The sequence below is a fragment of the Phragmites australis genome, chromosome 11 (assembly GCF_958298935.1).
Source record: "Phragmites australis chromosome 11, lpPhrAust1.1, whole genome shotgun sequence".
Classification (NCBI taxonomy): Eukaryota; Viridiplantae; Streptophyta; class Magnoliopsida; order Poales; family Poaceae; genus Phragmites; species Phragmites australis.
In genome coordinates this window covers 14,332,128-14,349,522 of record NC_084931.1, presented here as the reverse complement: position 1 = coordinate 14,349,522, position 17,395 = coordinate 14,332,128, and the positions used below count along the sequence as shown (strand labels likewise).

The following is a 17,395-nucleotide window of genomic DNA, read 5'->3' as shown; positions in this document are numbered from 1 at the left end:
CACGTCGGATAGCGATTGATCTCATGACGATGACGACGACGGAGGTTGCAGCGTTGGGACGACCTCATCTGCTTCCTTCCCGACGAAGGCTGCAGTCTCTACACTCTGCAAGCTAGTAGGGCCTGTTTGGTTCAGACCCTGATACAGGCAGCTTCGATCAGGCAGCAACGTCAGCCCAGGCGATCAAAATCGGACGCCTGATGGTGCTGCCTGGCAGCTCCGGCCAGGATCCAAACGAGCCCTTAATTTCTCGTTTCACACACACTGGGTAGCCGGCACACGGACACGGTACACTTGTGCAGCCAGGTTGGCGCCGGAGGATTTAACCGCCTGTCTGCTCTGCTCTCCTCCCCTCCCGCGACCAACCCCAGTCCGACCGGATCGATTCGTTCGCCTGCGGAGAGCAGCGCATCCCGGCTCCCGCTCACCCGTCGATCGATATCCATGGAATCGGAGCGCGACGGCGAGGAGCAGCGCCGCCCCCTCCTCTCCGTTCCTGCAGCGGCGGGGCAGCAGAACCAGCTGCAGTACCAATACCTGGGGCGAAGCAGCTCCTCGGTGCTGCGCGGCGGCGTCGGGTACGGCCCGGAGGTGAGCGTCGACGAGGTCAGGTCCGCCGCCTCCTTCTCCTCCTCTGGCTACTACGCGACCCCGGTCCCGGGTCCCCACGGCGAGGACGTGTATCCCTACCCGCCGTCCATCCACAGTGCCGTACTCTCCCCCTCCCCAACGCCTGCCCCCGCGTCCCCGCATCCGCACGGTTAGTCATCGGCGTGATCTTTTCTCCCCACCGCCGCCCTGCTCGTCCTTGTTTCTTCCGATTTTTTACCAATTGCAGTTGTGGTTAAACTGTGTGTGTTGGATTGCAACTACAGAAGGGTTGGCGATTGTTCCTCAAGGGCCGTACCCGTACGGTGGTAGTTACCAGCGTTCTGAGGGCGTCGGCAGGTGAGCACATTCAATTAGGATTGCCTGTTGCGTGGAATGTTCGTGCTGACTTGGTGGCTGTAAACGGAGCATGGCTTACTTATTGCCAAGAAATCATTTAGGATGATCAGCTTAAATTTCTCATTTTTGGTGCCGCTGCCATCATTCTTAATTTAAATAGAATCTGCTCCTTTCAAAACTTGACTACTAATATGCAAATTCTTATTTACATTTGTCACTTGAAAGTGGTATCAGATTGTCAGTAGATTTATCACCAACACTACTTCTGTATGACTACATTTAAAAAAACTAGGGAAAATTGCAAAAACCAACCTGCAAGTTTGGGGGTTTCTCCCCTTAAACTTTTTTTTTGTCAGTTTACCCCCTGCAACTTTCCTTTGATGTCATATACCCTCTTGCACTGTTTGACCATACGATGTGATGATTATTTGAATTCCAAAATGGCATGATGGCTTCTATAATGATTTTCATAGTCTCCTATTGGATCCGCCACTATGATTTTGAACATTTGAACATGATGAATATTCAAAAGTATGTGAACTGAAAGCCTAAATAATGAAATTCAAGGTTGGTTTTAAATGGTCGAGATGTTGAAAACGACGCTAGGTATCCCTGTGCCACCCTAGGAATCCTAGGAAGTCACGCAGACACCACATCATGCGGTCAAACAATGCTAGGGAGGTATCTGACAACAAATGAAAGTTGTAGGGGGGGGGGGTGACAAACCCCCAAGGTTGCAGGTGGGTTTTTGCAATTTTCCCAAAAAACTATCTTCGTAAGAAAAGGTAATGCTCAAAGGTGTGTATTGTAGAAAATTTCGATGTCCCAAACAACAAGTACAATAGAATGGACTGACTATGTTCTGAGCAATGGCACTGTCACTGTGTTACGTCAGAAAGAATTTCACATTGTTGAACTAATCTTTTAGGTATTTACACATATTCAACATCTAAACTGATTAATCATGATGGTAGCCCGGTACTTGGTAATCATCTCCTTATGAAAGTTATTATTGAAGAGGATATTCACACGATGATCAGATATAGCAGCAATCCTTTTAGCGTCAAAATCATTGTTCGTTTGTAGGTGCTTAATGTAACTAGGTTCGCCATCAGCTCTCTCTCCAAACATGGCTTTTCGTACTAATGATCAAGAGAGACTATGCATGTGTGAACACTTGAATATGACCTTCAGTAGCAGAGAGGAAAATTTATGAATCCCAAGATTGACCATTGATTTAGAGCGCATGCAAAGCTACAAATTTTCGGTTGAGATGGAAGGTTTCTTGATAATCTAAAACGTGCAAAGTAATATTACTCACAACTGCTTGGGGAATTCATCTGTGGCTACGGCCAAGTACATCTGGAAATAACTTCCTTAATGATAAGAAATCCTGGTTATCGGACATGATTACACGAAGACCACTATAACCAGAAATATTCAAATCACAAGTAACTTGGATTTGTTAGTTGTATGTATATCTTGGTTTAATAGTTAGATGTCCCATAAGTAACAAGTGTACGCATGGAGGTATAACATGCAGCAGGACACAAATGCATAGCAAAAGTTAAAAGGGCAATTTCTTATATTTGATACTAACTGCTCTTATTGAACTGATAATACTCGACTTCTAGTACCACACTCCTAACAAATTTAAGGAGACACTGGTAGTGACTGGAATCAGAATAATCTGGTATGCAGTTCATGGATCATGCATATTCAAGGAAGAAGGGTCTAGAAGACACTGGTAGTGACTGGAATCAGAATATCTTGGTTTAATAGTTAGATGTCCCATAAGTAACAATCTTACCCATGGAGGTATAACATGCAGCAGGACATAAATGCATAGCAAAAGTTAAAAGATCAATTTCTTATATTTGATACTAACTGCTCTTATTGAACTGATAATACTCGACTTCTAGTACCACATTCCTAACAAATTTAAGGAGACACTGGTAGTGACTGGAATCAGAATAATCTGGTATGCAGTTCATGGATCATGCATATTCAAGGAAGAAGGGTCTAGAAGACCTTACAATACCGTTTGTATGTAATATCAGTAGGTTTAATTGGAGTATCAGAAGGCTAAAACAGCTAAATGATGTCGATAACTAGAGCAACCAGTTTTGCACTGAACTATAATAGATTAATTGATTCCCCGCCTCCAAAGCCAAAAAGTACTATACTGTTGCTGCCCTGCCCGGCATTTCCCCCTTTTCCTGTCTTTATATTGTTTGCCATGCTGTTGTTCCTAAACCACCCTAACAATAGAATGGTTGATTCTGGCGATAGGGACGAACTGGATGAGGTGGAGATCTGGCAGCTGCTTATTGATCATGTTGGGCATCGATGCTGTTGGGGAAGTCGGCCTGCTCGCACATGGAAAATTACCTCCATTGAGGACTGCAATGTCTGTGTTGGGACTTTGGAAACCTTCATAGAGGAAAGGGACATCTTAACAAAAAAGGAACCCTATGAAAGTGGGAAAGTAGATGGAAGAGACAAGGGTCCTGTGCTTGGAGTGTGGGAACTAGATTTGAGGTCTGAGTTCCCTCTACTTTTTGTACCAGAGAAAGAAGTAATGGTCAAGATTCCTCATTCAGAAATTATTGAAAAATGCTTAGGTATGATGTAAATTTTGCCTTCATGTATCCTTAGTTTTTTTTCCATAGACGTTCATGTTGATATGTACTCCAAAAGATTTAATACAGCATTCATGTAGTTACTTATTTTAGTTATTTACATTATAACCTTAACACCTTTTAAATTACGACAATGGTTGGAAATACCATTTTGACGTAGCTTGTCTAAATTAGTTAAGCATAAATTTAATCTCAATTTTTTTCAACACTAGGATACCTCCTACTTTGTCAGCAAATAGCTTCTACTTTGTCCCCACATAAAAGTCGTGGCAGCTACAGCCTATATTGCACTTTCAGTTTAGATTTCCTCCTGGGAATTGTACTTCTCTACACATGCACGCACCAAATTTGTGAAATGTATTTCTCAGTCCATCATGTAAAAGAAATTTTCTTCTTTGTTTTTGTCTATTGTTATTCTGTTATAATAGGAACAAAAACATGTATTTGTATTTCCGACACAAAGATATGCTTTTCTTTTTCTGAGCCCCTAGGATCTGTCTTGAGCAAACTTTGATACTGTAAGCAGTCTTATATCTCTTCAAGCAACCTAAGAAAGAATAACCGATACATCCAATCTTATGTATGCATGACTTTCACAATCATTAATAGGAATATGACAACTCCTAGATACCGAACAAATTCCCTAGGACTGCTATAACTCGCAAATTGAATCTCATGCTGTTTTGTGCTGGAATTACTGTTTACCGGCGGATGATTACCCTAACATTTGGTATCAGAGATGTCAAGTTTCGAATCTAGCGAGGGTTCTATTGCTCCAGCAGTGGAGGGATCTACACCGCCATGGTCGCCACAACTCGAGAACGAGCTGTCTTGCAAAGGGTGAAGCTGTTATGTGCTGGAATTATTGTTTACCGGCGGATACTGTAGCTGTATACTGTAGAGCCGGTTAGAGATAAGATTAGAGATCAGATTAGATTAGTTAGAGAAAAATCTATTAGTTAGTCTTAGAGATAAGATTTGTTAGTTTAAATTATTAGGGTCGGCTCCTATATAAAGGAGGGCGCAACACCATTCTAAGCAAGCAAGAAGAATAGATTTAGTTCCTAGGCTTCTTCTCTAGTCTCCCTCAATATGTTGTCTCCTCAATCTATGGTCTAATCCCTACCCTAGCAGCCGATGCCGTCCGGCTATCCTCCTGACGGATGTTTACCCTAACACATGCTATTTTGTGAACCACACATTTCATGCACCAAAAGTACTCTGTCATAGCCTTTTTTGTGCTGTGTTCAATAACATTGCTTTTCATTTCATCGTCCAATGTTCCATCATTTTGCCACCTGTTAGGACTGTCTATATATGTGTCTAGCACCATCATTTCATGCCTGTTTACATTCATGTATTTGAGAATAAACCTAAATTCTGTATAAAATTGTGTAAATCAGTTACCATGTATAAGCTTTAACCATTAATATCAGTTTACTGCAAAATTCTGACTCTAGATTTTGCCTTCTAACTTATCCTCTGATTCAAAAATCTGTGGCGCTCATTGTAGAGCTTAACTAATTGTGAAGTTTTTATAGAATCCTTTCATACTGATTGCCATATATACAAAAATAAACCTGAATCCTGTATAAAGTTGCTTAATTCATGTGGACCTATAAGATTTGTCCATTAGTCCTTGTATTTTAATGTTTTAATATTTTAATATTCAATTATTTATTGACAAATGATGTTGCCTTTTAGGCTTTTACCTTATTTTCTAATTTAAATATCACTGTTTTGCTTAATGCTAGAAAATTAACTAGTCTTTTGTCTCATTGCGACTGTCAAGTTCATCCAGTAGAAGGAAGATGGTGTGCAGCTAACTAACTTTCTGACTCCGTAACTGAGCTAGCCATCACTTGTGTCACTAACATGGGCCTGTACTTGCTTATGCTGCTACTGTGCTGTCTTTTCTGAATTAGGATACTCATCTTAAAGTTGCTGTGAATTGAATTAGGACACCTTTAATAAGTGTATTTTTCTCGTTGAACCTATGCTAGTATCTTCTTTTATAGCCTTGGTTGTTCTGTCTTTAAACATATTTTAATAAGTTAACTATCTTAATTATTTTGTATAATAATTTTTTTCGGCAGATTGTGAGGGTCGTGGAGAGGCACCATGCCCTACTTGCAATGCTGGTCAGGAGCACGGGTTTTACAAAGCAAATCAGATGACTCGATGCAGTGCGTGCCATGGGAGAGGTTTACTTGCGCACCAAGATGGATCTGATACAGTGTTAGTTCTGCCACTTCTTTTTCTTCAGGTCTACAGTTGCAGTTCACCTCAGTCCTGGAATATAGATCTCCTTGATAGAGCCCATTTATTGTCCACATTAATCAGTTAACGTGGTCCATTTGTTTTCTTTAAGCTTATAAACAGTCAATTAATTAATGTGGTATGTTGCATTGCATTTGTGGTTTGGTCCACATGATATTTATTTAATTACTTATCAATTCTGAATGGCCTCTAGTCTATCTTTATCTGTTAATTCATGTTGACTGCGCATACAGAAAATAACCTGAAATTGCAGACTTTCTCATTATTAGCTTTTGTCTTTATCATTTTTAATTCAGCTCAGCATAAATATGTGAACCCATATCACTTTTGTCACGGATCTTCATTACGCTTTTATATCCTTGCTTGTCACAGATGTGGGATGTGCAGTGGTAAAGGAATGTTGCCGTGTATAGCCTGTGCATCGAGTGGCTTGGTTACATGCAAAACATGTACTGGATATGGTTCCCTTCTTGCACAAAGCATCGCTCATGTTCGATGGTAATTTTGATTTCATTTTTCTGAAGCTTTTTTGTCGGTTTCTATCTGAATGTATATACTTAAACTGTTGCCTTGTTTCATAATTTCTGAAATGGAAACCTATCATGTCGCTATATTGGTATATTTCATTATGAAAATCATGCTTGTCTGTTTTAGTAATCCAAAAACCATATAGCTAAAAAAAATGCACTGCTGAGCTGTCCATTACTTCGAGTTCCATAGCTTGTCACCTGACTCTTTTCTTTGTGAATTCAGCTTAGCATGTCATGTTGTGAAGTGTTACAGCATAGAAAATAACTACTTAACACTCATTGATGTTGATGCAACTAATTTGTTAGCTTTCCAATGCTCTGTGACTGCAATATTATCAAATAAAACATCTATAGAAAGATGCATATGCACCAGGAGAAGTTTCGCTTGGAGTTTACGAGTTATACCACGCCAGTTGCTATCTCCTGTCAGAGATTAGTCTTTTGTATATTTGTTTTGTTTTAATGATTTGAAGAAACTACTTCACATAGTTTTTTCAGTAATCTCCTGACATTTGATCTAAATCACATCTTCCCTGTTTCCAGGAAGACGCTATCAGCAAGAAAAGTTAGTGCAACTAGAGGGGCCGCCTCAGTCCCTGAAGAAGTTTTTCACAGAGCCAAAGGGGTGCAACTATGCAACATACAGGCATATCAGTGCACTCCTGCTTTCTTTGCTGATTCTTATCGACTGAACCAGTTCTCCTCAGAAGTTGTTGCTAGTCGGCTGCCAGTTCCGCCGTCAGCAAGGGTCATTTCCGAGAGACACATCGTTTCAGTTGTGCCTGTAACTCGTGTTACAATGGCCCATCGCAAGCAGTCTTTTAGCTTCTATGTCATTGGCTACAGCAGGGACGTGTTCATAAGGGACTATCCTACCAAATTCTGCTGGGGCCTCTGCTGTTGCTTCGAGTGGCTGCAGAACTAGATGTACTTCCTGGAATGAATGTCCTTTGAGTGTGCAGCATTTCATAGTACAAAAGGTTGTGTGCGAAGGGAATTAAAATGAGCATTACCATTTGTGATATTTTCGATTACAGAACCAAGTATAGCATCATTGTACCTATTATTCTGTGAATAAAATGGTGATTCCATCCCAGGTGTAATGTAAACTATTCTGAAATGGTTTATTGTTCAGACTTAAGATATGTTCATTGTGGTCTCATTTTTCACCCTTTTCTAAGAACAGGGTTAACTAGCAAATGCATTTATTGTCATGGCACATATTCTTCTTAGAAATTAAGATGTTGTCATGTGAATTTCGGGCTTGTTTATTTCAGTTTTAAATTGTAAAAAGTAGCTTTTAGATTTTGGATCGTAAAAAATAGCTTTTGGATCGTGGATTGTTAAAAACTGAATTATAAAAAACTAAAGGATCAAAAGCTAAGAGTTTGGCTACTGGATTATGAGAGGGTTGGATAATATCTTTTGTTTTGTAATATCTGTAATGTTCTTAGATTTTGTAGAACATATTTCTTCTGTTTATTTTTTAGCTATTCTGAACTCCGCCTATGTTGTCTCGATATAGCCGGTCCCAAGCCCGGGTAAAGGAGGAGGGTTGTGATAGGCTTGGCGAGCCAACGCAAAACTCAGCCACTCTTATGGAGATGAAACCCGAAAGAAAATCGTTGGGGCGTAACCCTCTTAGCGACGCGCCACATTGGAACCCGGATCCGGATGTGGTGTTAAATGAGCAAGGGCCGGGCCGTCACCCCCTTGGTGGCGCGCCGTATCTTGATCTGGATACGGTGATAAGTGGGCAAGGATCGGATCATCGCATCCTTAGTGGCGCGCTACATCGGTACCCGGGTGTAGTGAAAAATGAGCAAGGGTCTTCGCATTTGACTCAACGAGTGCGAAGGGTAAGGAAGCTAGCCGAGCCAAGTAGGATCCGCTTAGGTAGCTGGAACGTAGGGTCCCTGACGGGTAAGCTACGGGAGTTAGTTGATACAGCGGTGAGGAGACGGGTTAATATCCTATGTGTCCAAGAAACCAAATGGAAAGGACAGAAGGCGAAGGAGGTGGAGGATACCGGCTTCAAGCTGTGGTACACGGGGACAACTACAAATAAAAATAGAGTAGGCATCTTGATCGACAAGAGCCTCAAGTATGGAGTGGTAGACGTCAAGAGGCAAGGGGACCGGATTATCCTGGTCAAGCTGGTCGTTGGGGACTTAGTTCTCAATGTTATCAGCGCGTATGCCCCTCAAGTAGGCCACAATGAGAGCACCAAGAGGGAGTTCTGGGAAGGCCTGGAGGACATGGTTAGGAGTGTACCTATTGGCGAGAAGCTCTTCATAGGAGGAGACCTCAATGGCCACGTGGGTACATCTAACACAGGTTTCGAGGGGGTGCATGGGGGATTTGGTTATGCAAGCAGGAATCAAGAAGGAGAGGATGTCTTAAGCTTTGCTTTAGCCTACGACATGATCGTAGCTAACACCCTCTTTAAGAAAAGGGAATCCCATCTAGTGACCTTTAGTAGTGGCCAACACTCTAGCCAGATCGATTTCGTCCTCTCGAGAAGAGAAGACAGGCGTGCTTGCCTAGATTGTAAGGTGATATCTGGAGAGAGTGTTGTCCCTCAACATAAGCTTTTGGTGGCTGACTTCGCTTCCGGATACGTGTCCAGCGGGATATACGCGCTAAAGTTGCTAGAACGAAGTGGTGGAAGCTCAGGGGGGAAGCGTCTCAAGCTTTCAAGGAGAGGGTAATTAAGGAGGGCTCTTGGGAGAAAGGAGGTGATACAAACAATATGTGGATAAAGATGGCGACTTGCATTCGGAAGGTGGCTTCCGAGGAGTTTGGGGTGACGAGGGGAAGTAGAAGTGAAGCGAAAGATACCTGGTGGTGGAACGAGGATGTCCAGAGGGCTATCAAGGAGAAGAAAGAATATTTCAAACGCCTACACTTGGACAGGAGTGTTGACAACGTAGAGAAGTACAAGGTGGCGAAGAAGACTGCAAAGCGAGCAGTGAGTGAAGCAAGAGGTCGGGCGTATGAGGACCTCTACCAGCGGTTAAACACGAAGGAAGGGGAAAGGGACATCTATAAGATGGCCAAGATCCGTGAGAGGAAGACGAGGGATGTCAACCAAGTCAAATGCATCAAGGATGGGACAGATCGACTTCTGGTGAAGGAAGATGAGATTAAGAATAGATGGCGAGAGTACTTCGACCAGCTGTTCAATGGAGGAGGTGAGAGCTCTTCCATTGAGCTGGATGACTCCTTTGATGATGCCAACAGGCGTTTTGTACGAAGGATTCAGGAGTTTGAGGTCAAGGAGGCTTTAAAAAAGATGAAAGGAGGCAAGACAATGGGCCCTGATGGTATCCCTATTGAGGTGTGGAGATGCCTTGGAGACATAGCAATTGTATGGCTAACTAAGCTTTTCAACCTTATTTTTTGGGCAAACAAGATACCCGAAGAATGAAGGCGGAGTATATTAGTACCAATCTTCAAGAATAAGGGGGATATTCAAAGTTGCACTAATTATCGTGGGATTAAGTTGATGAGCCATACGATGAAGCTATGGAGAGAGTCATTGAACACCGCTTACGAAGAATGACAAGCGTGACCAAAAATCAGTTTGATTTCATGCCTAGGAGGTCGACCATGGAAGCTATCTTCTTGGTACGACAACTTATGGAGAGATACAGGGAGCAAAAGAAGGACTTGCATATGGTGTTCATTGACTTAGAGAAGGCCTACGATAAGATACCGCGGAATGTTTTGTGGTGGGCCTTGGAGAAGCACAAAGTCCCAACAAAGTATATTACCCTTATCAAGGATATGTACGATAATGTTGTGACAAGTGTTCGGACAAGCGATGGTGACACCAATGATTTTCCAATTAGAATAGGACTGCACCAAGGGTCAGCTTTGAGCCCTTATCTTTTTGCTTTGGTGATGGATGAGGTCACAAGGGATATACAAGGTGATATCCCATGGTGTATGCTCTTTGCAGATGATGTGGTGCTAGTTGACGATAGTCGGACGGGGGTAAATGGAAAGTTAGAGCTGTGGAGACAGACCTTGGAGTCGAAGGGTTTTAGGCTTAGTAGAACTAAAACTGAGTACATGAGGTGCGATTTTAGTACTACTAGGCACGAGGAGGATGAGGTTTGCCTTGACGGGCAAGTGATACCTCAGAAGGATACCTTTCGATATTTGGGGTCGATGCTGCAGAAGGATGGTGAAATCGATGAAGATGTGAGCCATTGAATCAAAGCCGGATGGATGAAGTGGCGCCAAGCTTTCGGCGTCCTCTGCGACAAGAGAGTACCACAGAAGCTAAAAGGCAGGTTCTATAGGACGGCAATTAGACCTGCGATGTTGTATGGCGTAGAATGTTGGCCAACTAAAAAGCGACATGTCCAACGGTTGAGTGTAGCGGAGATGCGCATGCTGAGATGGATGTGTGGCCACACAAGAAAGGATCGGGTTCGGAATGATGACATACGTGATAGAGTTGGTGTAGCACCAATTGAAGAGAAGCTTGTCCAACATCGTTTGAGATGGTTTGGGCATATACAACGCAGGCCCTCAGAAGCGTCTGTACATAGCGGAAGAATAAAGCGTGCGGATAATATCAAGAGAGGTCGAGGTAGACCAAACTTGACATGGGAGGAGTCTGTAAAGAGGGATCTGAAAGACTGGAATATCACCAAAGAACTAGCCATGGACAGGGGTGCGTGAAAGTTAGTTATCCACGTGCCAGAGCTATGACTAGACTTGCAAGATCTTATGGGTTTCATCTCTAGCCTACCCCAACTTGTTTGTGACTGAAAGGCTTTGTTGTTGTTGTTGTTTATTTTTTAGCTATTCTGAAAATATGAATTTGCAAGATAAAATAGTAAATAAAATATAATTCATACCGTATTATTTTTAACCATCAAGTAGCAACTGATACATCAATCATATAAATTTTTTTAGTTTATAAATTAGAAAATGTTAAATCATTCATATCCTCACATAAGCCATCTAGTTTCTCATTCGTATCTTCTTCTCTTTTTTTTCTGTTCTTCAAAATTCGTAGTGAACATGATAGATCAACACTATCCCAGGTGAAAAGATATTAATAAACAAGCTAATATTATTATTACGAACACAGAGATTCTTGAATACATGCATATTCTGTACAAGAACAAAGAAAAATGTTGGGGACTCATCTAGAAGCCCAAGTCGCTTGAACAAATCCCACAAGTCTGTTTAGAAGAAAACCCTACAATCCTGTGTAATTCTTCCAGTAGCTCAATGTTTCATTAGAAACTGCCTTCCTCTGCTTCTCCTTTCTTGTTCTCATTTGGTTCCAGATGTACACACGGCCCCAACTATATGAAGCAAAACCATCTCAAGAAGAAACAAGGATTTCCCCTGCTTTTGCGCGCAGCGACCACAACCAGATCTGCTGCCAACTTAAAGAAGAAAAACAGATCAATCCAGAACTAGTAGTGCCAAGAAATAAAATAAGAAATGGTGAAGTAAGAACTAGTAGTGCCAAGAGTCAAATCAAGAACCTAATCAATCGAGACAAAGAAAAATGAGATTTCGGAGGAGGGAGGAAAAATGAAAATCAGATCGATTAAACACTCCATGGGGACCGGCTTGGAGTAACACACAGAAGGGATTTGGAGTCGCACTTTCACGGAGCAGAACGAGGTGCTGGCCACCGGATTTGGGGATGGAGGAGATGATTTGAGGGATACGAGATTTTAGGGAGGAGGCGATTTGGTGGGGGCGGGGGAACGAGGGTCGAACGAAGGCTGTTCTGGTCAGTACTACAAGGGTTTGAGGACTCTTCTACGTGAGGCGGGGCTTTGCTGCGAACGGCGACGGCAGGTGCAGCGGGGAACCGGTGGTGGCTGCTCTGCACTCCAGGCGGCTCTTCACTCCAGGTGGACGGCGGCAGGGGATGGTGGGCAAACCGGTGGTGGGGAAGGAGGAGACCACGCCGGCGGTGGGAACGGTGGAGAGGGCAGGATCAGAGGAGAGCGCACGTGGAGCAGCAGTGGAGGTCCCATTTGGATCTGGATGGGGGTTGGCGGGGAGGCGCGTCGGTTGGGCGCGCAGAGGGGAGGGATCGTAGGGGTGGATCAGTGACAACTTTATGTAATTTTTATAAACTTTAATATCTAGATTCGTTTGCGTATTTCACATAATTTAATAAAGGTTGAGGAAACTGGATTGAGGATTATGACATAATATAACCTTAGATTATGGATTGTTGATGGTAAAATCGAGTCATTCATTTTGGTTTTTAGATTTTGCTATGAAAATCCAAAAGCAAAAGCAGAAACAAATAAGGCTGAAGTTTTGGTCCAAAGGAATTTGTATTAATATATTTTAGATTTCATGAAACCTGAGTTAAAGCTTGCACGTTCATGTTGCAAATTGCATCCTTGATATTTTTCAATTCTCCAATGCAGAATTCAACAACTGACATCATTTATGAATATGTTTCTGCCATTTTTTGCGTAGTCAGCGCCGGATACCCCTAAGACCTAAAGAGATGAATAAAATTTTAGACAAGCACTGTAAGGCCCTAACAATGTAGGCTTAGGGTGATGCCTAAAGAGGAGAGAGAGGGTTTGGGTGCCGCTCCTCATAGAGCGATGTAACTTATTGCCCCGGTTCCAATTTATTAAATAATTATTGTTTTGCAAGGCAAAGGAAAGCTGAGAGGGAAGGGAAAGACGAAGAGAACGCACTGTTTTTTCTCTTGGTTGGACTCACGACCGATGCCACACACAGAAAATTGGACTGTTCGGTGCTAACTTATCTACGTAGACAGGAGTATTTTTCAGGCATCACTCCACCACAGTGGAGGGCTAAGAGCTGCATTATAAAGTGGTTTTCTTCATTGAAGTTGCAACCCCAGACAGTTTCAACGGCAGCGTACCATTCCATCCTACTTGAACGCACTTTCTCCTTCACCTGACCATACCCAATGCTTGTTTAATACCCCGTTTCAACAATCTAGCATCATCTAAAAGGCAATCTTGCACGCCTATGCATTTCAAAAATCCATTGCTAAAGCATTGCAAGTTTGCAACATTGTGCAGAAGGGATGAGCAGGCTCCTCCGGGATCCGCATCCGAGGACGACAAAGAAGCCATCAGCCTCAACATCGGCCGCGGCCCAGCATCTCCTGCGCCATGGCGGGAGGGAGGCGGCCGATGGAGAGAGCATCGAGTTCTTCTCCACCCTGCGGAAGTGCCAGCCTGATCCCCGTGTCTGCAGTCAAACCGGTGAGATCAACGTATCATGAATTCTTGTTCTTGCCATCATCTGCTTGCCTGCTTCTGGCGCTCAAAGGAAAATAAATTTTGCAAGGGCGAGGGCAAGTCCAACCGGCTGATCGGAGGGGAAAGGCAAGGCGTGGAGGCAGCGGCGACGAGCTTCTTTCCACGGAGATCGGGAAGCGTGACTATGATTGGTATGAACTATGGTGAATTCGCCTAAATTGTTACGATCCATGATTTCCATTTCCCAACCATAGAAATGTAGGTGGGAAATTGGGCCTTTTGTTTCACACTTTTCATTGCATTCATAGGCTTCGAACCCCCCCTGCGACGCCTCTCTGGTCACCGGCGACGAGTGCCTCCGGCCATCAGATCTCTGCCGCGGTACCAAGCCGGCTGGCAAAGGCTGGATCGGCGTCTTATACTAAGAGCAATTCACGGGTATGCGTATAGCCCCTCATCTCTGTTCCTTGATGATGCTTTAACATGATTCTTCAACAATCTCCCTAGATTACTTTATAAAAGATCTTGTTAGAGACTCGTATTTCTAATATTTTTTTATACTTTTTGCCATGCAGCTAGGCCCGACAGGCCGCGAGAAGGAGAACGCAACGTCGAGGCTGTCGAAGTGCAGCTCCGCGACGCGCTGTTCCTCTGCCGACACGCCAGCGATCGCGCCGTCCGGTCGCCTGTTGCGCGTCCGGACATCGTCGTCCGCCCCTGCATCGTCGATCCATAACGCCGCAAGCAATGCATCTGTGGGGTCTACTCCGTCGGGGTCTGCGAAAACAAGGCCCCGCACGCCGGCGACAGGGAGGAGCGCGGCCGTGACCGCTCGGCCCTGTCACCAGGACAAAGCTCGGTCTGTCGCGGTCGTGGGCCGATCCAGGGCGTCGACCAAACCGTGGCTGCCGGTATCAGCTAGCTCCCGAGAACAGGCGACGCCCAGGTCCGGCGTCTCAGGCCCAAGGTCAACCACCTCCACGTCTCGGCAGTCTGCACTGGCCAGACGTGCCGATGTCGTGGCACGTTCTAGGCTGGCAAGCCAGAGTAGTGGCACCGGGTCAACAATTCAGGCCGTGTCTCCAACACCTGTGAATCTTACCAGGGGCGCACGAGCCGTGCTATCAAACAGCAACTGCATCAAAACACCGTCGGTGCCGGTGGCCGTGAAACAGAACGGCGCAGCCACAGCGAGCGCGACTACCCAGAGGTGGCGGCAGTGCCTGTCTCCTGCGATTGCTGCCGCTCGGAACGTGCGGAGCGAGGACTCGTTGGGCAATGGATCACCAAGAAACAGCGCCACCCGAAACATCCACCACGATAAGCGGACGGGCATGGAGCCCGATGGTAAGACTCGTCCCTGGCAGGAGTTGAACCGGCGGGGGTTTGAGCTCTCGTCCCGCACCTCTGGTCTCATAGAAGACCGCACAGTTAGCGAAGGGCTGTGTAAAAAAAAAATCCACCCCGATAAGGCCACGCCTCAACGTACCGCCCCAACGGCAGCCGGTGGCAGTGGGCTCACGAGGACTGGCTCCCGGAAGTCAGGAAACACCACCTACGCGAAGCGCAAAGTGAATGAGAACGGCGAATGCCGACGGCAGGATGCCAAGCATGGCGGTGCGCCGGCCCAGCGGAAACCGACGCTGCTGCAGCAGAGCATCCGCTCGGTGGCGTCAAAGAGCCGCCAAACCGCGACCTCCGTGGCCAGCTCGACCTCCAGGGGCCAGTCCACGCCCGAGAACGGCCGGCATGCGGCCGCAGCCGCCGCGAGGGTCGCCGGCCCGGACGCTTTCCCGAGCATGCGGTACGACGCCATGCTGCTCCGGGAGGACCCCAAGAACCTGACGTGGCTGTGTGATGACGGCAACGACAGCGGAGGCGGCTCAGATTTGATCGACGGCTCGCTGGAGCCGTTCGACGTGGCGATCGGGTTGGCGTGAACGGCGGCGAGAATCTGAATTTGGCGCCAATTTTGGTGGTACCGTGGCAGTCAATCTGTATATGTACATCACGTACCACGTGTTAAGCTGATTTGGACTGTCATCAGCTGGTTTGGACTTGTAACAAAATTGGGTCACGTACTCTTAAAAAAATAAGGTAAAAGCTAAATTGCGAGCGTAGGAATTCATACTTAGACGGAAAAAAAGCTTAAAAATGATGAGTCATAATTATTATCGATAACTAATCATAAGTGACGAGTAAACATCTGTCACTAATGAGGTTATTGATGATAGATCAAAATTTAACCTGTCACTTATAACCTTCATAAATGATAGGTCATAATTATGACCTGTTACTTATTAGTTATAAGTGACAGGTCATAGTTATGACATGTGTCTTTCGCTATTTTTTAAGCTATCTTTTGCTATTAGTCATAAGTGATGGGTAATAGTTATGACTCGTGTCTCTTGCTATTAGTCATAAGTGATAGGTTACAGTCATCACCACTCGCCATGTGTCCCATATAATTTTCAAGCTGTTCATAATGTGCGTACTATGGAAATCGAACTCACGACATACTATTGCGTTACCACTTCATTCTCGCTTGTGTTCTAAAAGGAGTAAAATATTTTATCCTTTTAACCTTTTTACCGAATGTCATAAATGACAGGTCACAGTTATGATCCGTCAGTTTTGAGCTTTATACAATAGACACACAAACCAGTTGATTCGGAGTGCATTCGGTTAAACGAGCACCACTTTTGTATACAGACTCTGATTTCGACATTTTTTGCTTCTATGGATATCTACAGAAAAAGTTACATTCGTTTCCTCCCGACGTTTTTGGGTTTGATGAATTTTTCGAGGCTAAAAAAATCTTGAAATATTGAGTTATCACCAACTAAAGTTTCTGCATCATTTTCGGAACGCGCGTTTATGTTTATAGTCGTCATCCCTTAAATCAAACTTGAGCATAAATATACAATTGTTCCTATTATAATGTTTGTGAGATGAGAAAAAACATAAGAGAAAATAAAATAAAAATATTTGTGAATACACTACTATACATCAAATTACTTTAGAAAAATGATTTTTGCTTTTACCATTTTACTACACATTTTAAGGTTTGCAAATCAATGCAAATTTTACTATTAGATACAAAAAATTATATAGTTATTATTTTTAATTAATACTAGCTACATTTATAATCGATACATTATGAAGGATATATTAGACATGTCACAACTACATAAAAAAAACTAAAGAGTTGATGGGCTAATACATCTAATATTTCATCAAACTAATTGACTAATACATCTAATGATTGACTAATTAAGATTCTTTCATCTGTTCTCGTGGGTCAAAACTTGTCATTAGTGATGGGTCAAAACTTGATCCGTCACTAATGACTCTTGGATGACCCATCACATATGAGTTAGTCATTAGTGATGGGTCAAAATTTGACCCGTCACTAATGACTCTTGGATGACCCATAATTTATGGGTTAGTCATTAGTGATGGGTCACAACTTGACCCGTTACTTATGACTGACCTAGGATAACTTGTCACTGATAAAGAGTTATAAGTGACGGGTCACAACTACGACCCATCATATTTAACATAAGTGACGGGTATTACCCGTCACTAATTTCATGTCTCTTTTGTCTATTTTTCACGTAGTGTCACCACACATCACTCTCTCCTTCTCCAGCATGTTCCCCTCCCGTTACTCCCTCCCCTCCTTTCTCTCACTCCGTCGCTGCTAGATCAAGGCATGCCTCCCTCCTCCACCGTCATTTTTTCTGCATCG

General features: G+C 43.9%; 2 protein-coding genes and 1 long non-coding RNA gene across 3 annotated transcripts; 2 read left to right on the top strand and 1 right to left on the bottom strand.

Annotated features, from left to right (window-relative positions):
• Positions 1-252: 252 nt before the first annotated feature.
• LOC133884019 (uncharacterized) lies at positions 253-7,569 on the top strand (the record flags this gene model as incomplete). The annotated part of the gene is made up of 6 exons (XM_062323424.1): positions 253-760; positions 876-948; positions 3,241-3,572; positions 5,687-5,828; positions 6,243-6,368; positions 6,944-7,569. Coding segments are annotated over 6 exons (1,563 nt in total), but the record flags the coding sequence as incomplete, so codon positions are not given.
• A 3,895-nt stretch (positions 7,570-11,464) lies between these two features.
• Positions 11,465-12,474, bottom strand: LOC133884983 (uncharacterized). Its single transcript, XR_009903181.1, has 2 exons — positions 11,917-12,474; positions 11,465-11,807 (listed from the first exon to the last, which is right to left on the bottom strand). It is a non-coding gene; the product is annotated as an uncharacterized LOC133884983 (long non-coding RNA).
• An 858-nt stretch (positions 12,475-13,332) lies between these two features.
• Positions 13,333-15,584, top strand: LOC133884017 (uncharacterized). Its single transcript, XM_062323423.1, has 4 exons — positions 13,333-13,647; positions 13,733-13,835; positions 13,953-14,082; positions 14,220-15,584. Exons 1-4 carry the CDS (start codon positions 13,467-13,469, stop codon positions 15,582-15,584), a joined length of 1,779 nt encoding a protein of 592 aa, XP_062179407.1. The 5' UTR covers positions 13,333-13,466.
• The last annotated feature ends 1,811 nt before the right edge of the window (positions 15,585-17,395 follow it).

Bases quoted from the DNA above. Each gene is read 5' to 3' on its own strand.
- LOC133884017 (XM_062323423.1), top strand. From the start codon at position 13,467: ATGAGCAGGCTCCTCCGGGATCCGCATCCGAGGACGACAAAGAAGCCA. The intron at 13,648-13,732 runs GTGAGATCAACG...AAATTTTGCAAG, and splicing joins CCGTGTCTGCAGTCAAACCG to GGCGAGGGCAAGTCCAACCG. The intron at 13,836-13,952 runs GTATGAACTATG...TTGCATTCATAG, and splicing joins GGGAAGCGTGACTATGATTG to GCTTCGAACCCCCCCTGCGA.